This window comes from Rhyacophila brunnea, unplaced genomic scaffold, assembly GCF_057557595.1.
Source record: "Rhyacophila brunnea isolate RB1 unplaced genomic scaffold, BYU_Rbru_1.0 scaffold_9, whole genome shotgun sequence".
In the NCBI taxonomy this organism is placed as follows: Eukaryota; Metazoa; Arthropoda; class Insecta; order Trichoptera; family Rhyacophilidae; genus Rhyacophila; species Rhyacophila brunnea.
Window position 1 is genome coordinate 20960118 of NW_028233361.1, and position 8240 is coordinate 20968357.

The 8240-nt window shown below is 32.1% G+C and overlaps 1 protein-coding gene across 1 annotated transcript; it reads left to right on the top strand.

Annotated features, from left to right (window-relative positions):
- Positions 1 to 4759: 4759 nt before the first annotated feature.
- On the top strand, positions 4760 to 6084 carry LOC147063383 (defensin-A-like). Its single transcript, XM_085960061.1, has 2 exons — positions 4760 to 4912; positions 5786 to 6084. Exons 1-2 carry the CDS (start codon positions 4807 to 4809, stop codon positions 5917 to 5919), a joined length of 240 nt encoding a protein of 79 aa, XP_085816187.1. The 5' UTR covers positions 4760 to 4806; the 3' UTR covers positions 5920 to 6084.
- Positions 6085 to 8240: the final 2156 nt, after the last annotated feature.

Genomic DNA, 8240 nt, shown 5'->3' on the forward strand with positions numbered 1-8240 from the left:
CATACGGGACATACACACAGACAGACAGACATACAGACAGACAGACATTCATTTTTATATATATTTGTATAGCCTATACTCTTTGCGCAAGTGCAAGCAATAAGTTTACAAAGTTTTATCGCAATCGGATGAACGGTATGGCTGCGCATTAAATACGAACAAACAAACACACAAACACACTTCTGAATTAGAAAAATCATCATCTTCTTCTTCTTCTTCTTCATTCTATCTTATTTTATTCGTATGGTTCCTATACCATTCATCCGATTGCAATGAAATTTTGGTAAGTGGTTGTATGCACACCCATAAAAGTTTCTGAATTAGAAAAATCATCATCTTTTTCTCCTTCTTCATTCTATCTTCTTTTATTCGAATGGTTTCTATACCATTCATCGGATTACGATGAAACCTTCGTCAGTTGTTGTGTTAACACCCACAAAGGTTTCTGAAATAGTACAACCATCTTCTTTTTCTTCTTCTTATTCATGCTATATTCTTTTATTCGTATGTTCCCTATACCATTCATCTGATTGCAATGAAACCTTCTTAATTTTTTGTGGTTACACCCGCAATGGTTTTTGAATTAGTACAACCATCTTCTTCTTCTTCTATTCTATATTTTTCTATTCGTATGCGTTTCTATTCCATTCATCCGATTGCAATAAAATTTTCGGCAGTAATTGTGCCAACACTCGCGAAGGTTTCTAAATTAGTACAACCATATTCTTCTTCTTATTCTTCATTCTATCTTCTTTTATTCGTATGGTCCCTATACTATTAATCCGATTGCGATGAAACCTTCGTCAGTTGTTGTGGTAACACCCGCAATGGTTTTTGAATTAGTACAACTATCTTCTTCTTCTATTCTATATTCTTCTATTCTATATTCTTCTATTCTATATTCTTCTATTCGTATGCGTTTATATTCCATTCATCCGATTGCAATAAAATTTTCGTCAGTAATTGTGCCAACACCCGCGAAGGTTTCTGAATTAGTACAACCATCTTCTTCTTCTTCTTCTATTCGTATGCGTTCCTATACCATTCATCCGATTGCAATGAAAATTTGATCAAGTGTTGTGTTCACGCCCGCAAAGGTTTCTGAATTGATACAACCATTTTTTTCTTTTTTTTCTTCTATTCTATCTTCTTCTATTCGTATCCTCCAATCCTATCCTATCATCCAATTGCGATGAAATTTTGACCAGTTGTTGTGCACAAGCCCGCAAAGGTTTCTGAATTAGTACAACCATCTTCTTCTTCTTCTATTCGTATGCGTTTCTATACCATTCATCCGATTGCAATGAAACTTTGGCGAGTTGTCGTGCGCACGCCTGCGAAGGTTTCTGAATTAGTATAACCATCATTTTCTTCTTCTATTCGAATGCGTACCTACACCATTCATCCGATTGCAATGAAACTTTGGTGATTTGTCGTGCGCATGCCCACAAAGATTTCTGAATTAGAAAATCATCTTCTACGCCTATTCGTATGCGTTCCTATACCATTCATCCGATTGCAATGACATTTTGATCAAGTGTTGTGCCCTTGCTCGCAAAGGTTTCTGAATTAGTACAATCATCTTTTCTTCTTCTATTTGTATGCGTTCTTATGCCATTCATCCGATTGTGATGAAATTTTGACCAGTTGTTATGCGCACGCCCGCAAAGGTTTCTGAATTAGTACAACCATCTTTTTCATCTTCTATTTGTATGCGTTCTTATGCCATTCATCCGATTGTGATGAAATTTTGACCAGTTGTTGTGCGCACGCCCGCGAAGGTTTTTGAATTAGTACAACCATCTTTTTCTTCTTCTATTCGTATGCGTTCCTATAACATTAATCCGATTGCAATGAAACTTTAGTGAGTTGTCATGCGCATGCCCACAAATATTTTTGAATTAGAAAATCATCTTCTTTTACTATTCGTATGCGTTCCTATACCATTCATCCGATTGCGATGAAACTTTTGTCAGTTACTGTGCGCACACCTGCGAAGGTTTCTAAATTATTATTTTATAAAATACAAAGTTTGTTGTTTGTTTGTTCCATCCAGTTTTTTTTTTTTTACTACATATTAATAACATTAATAACGTTTTCATATTTTGGATTCGATTTTAATTTAGTGTTCTTATGTTTGACCTTTACCCCTATTAGAATTATTTTCATATTGCCATATTGTATTACACAGATATTTTAATATTAAAAAAATAATTACCTCTTATTATTTTTCAAATATCTAAGATAAATATAAACACGAAGCGACCCTGTGCGAAGCCGGGTACTTCAGCTAGTTTTAATAAAAAATCTTATTGTTTCAAGTTAGTCCAAAACAAATGGCTGCTAATGGGTATAATCGACTTTGAAATCAACCTCCGGTTAAATTTTATTTATCTAATAAATGGAGCAGCAATAGATATTTTATGAATATACATACGAATAAAAAGTACTTTGAAAATTAGAATCAAAATATATAGATATGCATAAAAATGGAGGTTACCCACTTTGAAACTAATAACCTCAAGTGCCTTTCATAATAATCTTGAGTAGGTACAGTAAAATTTAATGGTACCAATAAATAATTACACAGTAAAAGTGAATTGAATCATCTCAATTGACAACAAAAATTTTTAAAGATTTTATAAGATGCAAAAAGAATAATGGATACATTTGTTTTATGTAGAACACTTTGGTTACTGCCAAAAGTTGGTAAGTCTCGAAATCATGTTCTTGAGTAAGGGGCCGTCCATATAATATGACGTCACATGATTTTTGTTATTTTTAACCCCCCTCCCATCGTCACATTACCTTTTACCACCCTGTCTATATTACGTCACATTTTTGATACCCCCTAAACGTTAAAACCCTAAACGATTTTTTTTTAAATGTTTATCCTTAAATCGCATTTTTTTCTTACCACCCTCCCCCTTCGCCACAAATCATCACATTATATCAAACACCTGTAGATCGTGACGTCATATATGGACGGCCCATAATTGCAATTTGAAGTTTGACATGCCCTCTAAAATCAGGCATTATGCTTATTCTTTTTACTTTATGTGCATATTCTATGTATCGGGTGATCTGTTGTGCCAACACCTGCGAAGGTTTCTGAATTAGTACAACCATCTTCTTTTTCTTTTTCATTATATCTTCTTTTATTCGTATGGTTCCTACACTATTCATCCGATTGCGATGAAACCTTCGTCAGTTGTTTTGTCTGTGTGTCTGTCTGTATGTCTGTCTGTCTGTGTGTCTGTCCCGTATGCGTTCCTATACCATTAATCCGATTGCAATGAAACTTTTGTGAGTTGTCGTGCGCATGCCCAAGAAGATTTCTGAATTAGAAAATCATCATCTTCTTCTATTCGTATGCGTTCCTATAACATTCATCCGATCGCGATGAAACCTTTGTCAGTTGTTGTGCGCATACCTGCGAAGGTTTTTAAATTAGTATTATATAAAATACAACGTTCATTGTTTGTTTGTTCTCTGCAATTTTGATTTTTTTTACTACATATTAATAACATTAATAACGTTTGCATATTTTGGATTCGATTTTATTTTGTGGTCTTTTGTTTGACCTTTACTCCTATTAGAATTATTTTGATATTGCCATATTGTATAACACAGATATTTTAATATTAAGAAATTAATTACCTCTTATTATTTTTTAAATATCTAAGATAAATATAACCAAGAAGCGACCTTGTGCGAAGCCGGGTATTTCAGCTAGTTATTTTTAATGTAGACACAATAATTATTATGATTCGTTGTAACTCTAAATACGTAAATTATAGAGTTAACAACTATTGGCAGCAAACCCACGATTAGCCATTCACTACAAAAAATATAGAATTAGTCTATAATTAGTCTGCAGAGTGATCGAGTGGAGAACTCTTTTGTTCTCTTGCCTCTTTTAATTTAAGTTACTCCAAAATTTACGGCTCTTTGTCACTAGACAATTGCTTTATTTCTTATACGTCTTGTCTTCTCTTCATAATATACCATAAAATACCTTTTTTTGTTTTTAGTATTTTTCCATTTTTCATTCTCTCAGGAGTACTAATCAAGTATGTGATTTTCTCTTTTAGTCATTTTTAATAACTATCTCTAATATATTCGTTATAACTGGATTGATATTTGATTTATTTAATTTTATTATGTTTTTCTGCCCGCCTGTTATTGGGACGAACACATATTTTTTTAATAATAAATATGTACTAATTGTAATTTTCTGTGATTCATGATCAATAAAGACCTTAAATAAAAAAATATTAAAAAAACGATTATGTTTTGTCACATTACGATTACATCCTAAATAATAAGCCTTACCAGAGCATTGTTGTATTTGTCATAAGTACCTAGTTAAATTAAAAGACAAACACTCTACAACAGAGAAAAAATAATCAATAAAAAACCTATTTTGTATTTGAATTGTAATATTTAAAAAAAAACTCGTAGTCTTGTACAATATGACATCTTCAACAAAAAATGGTAGTCCCCGGATTCGAAGAAAATAATAAATACGAAGTCGTCGATCATAAAGTATTGTTTATTATTAATATTAAATATTATACATCATTAAACAAAAAATAAACAGCGTCGTGATAATAATAATATGTAACGGAGAGGAGGAATCCCCCGGGTAAGCAAATAATTAGGTACTTTTTACCTCTACCTATTCAATTTTTTATTTGGTTGAGTCGTATATAAAAGAACAACACTGGCTGATTGATTCATATTGCAAATTAATTCATTGCCTTTAGTATAAATCAGTAAGACATTTTCTACTTCTTTACTAAGATGAAATTCTTATTTTTCTTCGCATTTTTCCTCCTGGCTGCTGTCTGCTGGGCATATCCACTGCAGCAGGAAGATGAACATTTTACCCACGACGAACTATTACAAGGTACCTAATACATAATAATATGTATTATATTATTATTTAAACCAATTTTCTATTTGATTATTTCTATAATAGTTTTTTTTGTCTAAATTATTGGACAGACAACAATCAGGCGATTCATAATTAAAGGCGAATAAATCATTTATATTTCATAAAATCTTATTATAAATAAATAATCAGCTTCTTGGTAATATATACAAAGGACATCCGTATTAAATATTATACCGATATGATATTTCGGGTAATTATTATTATTAGTACCTACTACCTACTATATTATACCCTATCGATCCTAACAGAAGCTTCACAGAGTGGTGGCTGTATTCATTCACAGATTTTTGTTTTTATTACGAGAAATGAATATTAGTCACTTGTTCAACCAATTCCGTCCAAACACACATTGAAAATTAACATGAACTTTCCAGACCTTGGATTCGAATCCGAGACCCTCCATATTATAATTCGACACGATAGCCATTCGGTTATCGTGGGCCGTAAATAATCAATACTCATCTAAAAACATTTATTTTTCTATTTAAAAATTAAGCTTATATTAATAAAAAAAATGTTAATGTCATTCATATAGTAATAATTAAGTATGTAATAATTGTTATTCGGAAGTCCAATTTTAGTGCATCGTATTTTATAAATTATGTTTATTAATAAAATGTAGTTAGATAAGTTCTTATAATGTAACAAAACTATTTTTGAATAAATCATTGTTTTACCGTATTTCATAGACGATCGTCCTATGCACTGGATTTATAAAATAACTCGCGTCACGTTGGTTCATACACTGACGCTGTATCAACATGACCATCATGAGTTTATGTATATTTTTGAATTTAACATACATTTTTTTTATTAATTTTTCAGGTTCAGAAATACTGCACCGTAGCAGAAGAGCTACATGCCCCTGGTTCCCAAGTGCTTGCGAGGTTCACTGCAGGTCCAAAGGATTCTCAACAGGATTCTGCAGAGGCGGCACCTGCACATGCAAAAACCACTAATTTTAAAAACGACTTATAGCCATAGTAATAATGGTGAAACAAAACCAAACATTTCTCAATAATTATTAAGTTTATGTGATGTGATACTTACCGTATACTTTTATTTCAGACAATTTAGGCAAGATTTTACAACATTAAAATGTTTTTCATTGTAATATAATATTTTACAAAATAAATTTTACTGTGTACTTATAATAAAACATTCTTTTTAATTATCAACCTGGCAAAAACGACTTGTTTATACAAAACCTTTAATCTATATATATATGATAATTATATTTTCTGAAAAACACAATATTGAAAAACCTCAGTAACATAATATATACATACTAGAAAAAAAAATACCGAGTAGGACTTAGAGTGGGACCCAACTCACGTCTTTCACTTTCCGTGTGAGTGCTTTGGTCTCTTAACTTTCGATCCATCTATGTTTCATGTGAATTATTTCTTAAATTTACTAATTAACTGAGGTCCCTCCCTACTTCAAATTACGTTAGGTATAGGTAAATCGTTTTACTGTGGCACCATGGGTGCGGCAAATGCACCTTGCAGTTGTAGTGGTATTGTTTGCTAGCATTGAAATAGGCATTATCGCAAGCAATTCAATACACGCGCGAATCGCCTATGGTGCCACTGTAGAATGATTTACCTATACAAAAAGTTACGTAAATTTAAGAAATAATATTCATAAATCATAATATACCCACAAATCAATAGTTTAGGAACCAAGGCACTCAACGCTCGGTCCAACTTTTTTCTAATTTGTATGTTTCTTAGGTTTTTTAAATTGTGTTTTTTCTAAAATTATCTATTAAATCCATTACCTATTAAAACCTTTTGTATATTCAGTATTAAATTCAAAAAAAGATTACAGTTGATGTATATTTTATGAGGCCTACGTTCCTGCTAAAGATCAGTTCCTTATCTCATATTATGTAATGGGTAGGTATCTACATACATTTTTGTCAGCGTGTCAAAGTTCAAGTAAGTTGCAATAAAAAATAGTCTTGGACTGATCCGTGATGTTTGTAAGTAATTAAAGTAATACCCACTTTCATTTAAAATACAAAAGCCGATCGCCTATAGTAACTCAATTTGAAGAGCCCTTATGAGCAAGTATTGGTCAGGCTTATGACAGACTAATAGTTAAAATTTGTCGCAATTAAGCATGGCAGTCGTCGCATAGTGGTGTTGCGCAGGGCGCGATACCCAAGAGACGCACTTACTTACTCACTTACTTTTTTCGAAAAAATATTTTTTCTATTGGCTATATTTTTTGTTAGTTATTAGTGTTCAAAATATGTAATATGTTCAATAATTAATATGGTATATTATTAAATCTTGTGAATTATTCGTTGAATAAAAGATATAGTCAATTAGAAATTGTAAAGCTTGTATTTAATGTACATAAAAACTTATCATAAGGCCTCTTGCTCACGAATGCAATTGTTAGTAGGTAGTGAAAGATTTACCATATTAGTCTTTTAATGTAATCTAATTTTGTTAAATATGCATAAGTCAAATTTTATCACAAATAATGAGCTTTTAAAACCATTTGATAGCATTTTTTGGTCTACAAAGTTTTGGTAAAAATATGTGAGTAGTACGTGAATTATTCTAATCTGCCATAAATCAATGTACAATAAGTAGATACTGACGGAGCTATTTTCAATTAAGTATTTTCTATCACGGAATAGTAATTTAAGGAAAAATATATTTTTGACTCAGATTAGCTTATGATCCACACGCATACAATACAAAAATTAAAAAATATTTCTGACTTGCCAGGCGTATCACACACTCCACAAACCTGTCATACAATACTAACCATAATATAGAAACACATACTACAACTTACACACGTCAACCAGTTTACGCAATTTAATTGAATGCTATAAAACTAACTTAGCTTTTAATCCGGAACTGATCAGGAGGATATCTTGCGAATTTTCTGTTCTGGTGTCATCTTTCATTTGTAACGCCTGTTTGTCGCTAATTAGTGTAAAACAACAGACTTCCAGTTATCCGTGTTATTTATTTTTCCATCGCTTCCTGCCCGCTCTAGAAGTAGACGAACCTAGATAAGTAAATTGGATGTAATTTTCATTATCGGTCCAATTTCCAGCTTCCCAACCAGTATGACGTAAACGATTGCGAAGTGTGACGCTTGATCATGGCCCCCACATCCTGAAGCGGGCCCCCAGGCTAATGTCTTTGGCGGACTCCCCTACCTATCGTTAAGGATAAAGGCAGTGTGATGCACTATATTAGCGTTTTCCAAATGGTGTTCGCGGTAAAATTAATGAGTATGTTTAGTGTTT

Coding starts and splice junctions, on each gene's coding strand:
- LOC147063383 (XM_085960061.1), top strand. CDS start 4,807: ATGAAATTCTTATTTTTCTTCGCATTTTTCCTCCTGGCTGCTGTCTGC. Junction 4,913..5,785: donor CCACGACGAACTATTACAAG/GTACCTAATACA, acceptor TTAATTTTTCAG/GTTCAGAAATACTGCACCGT.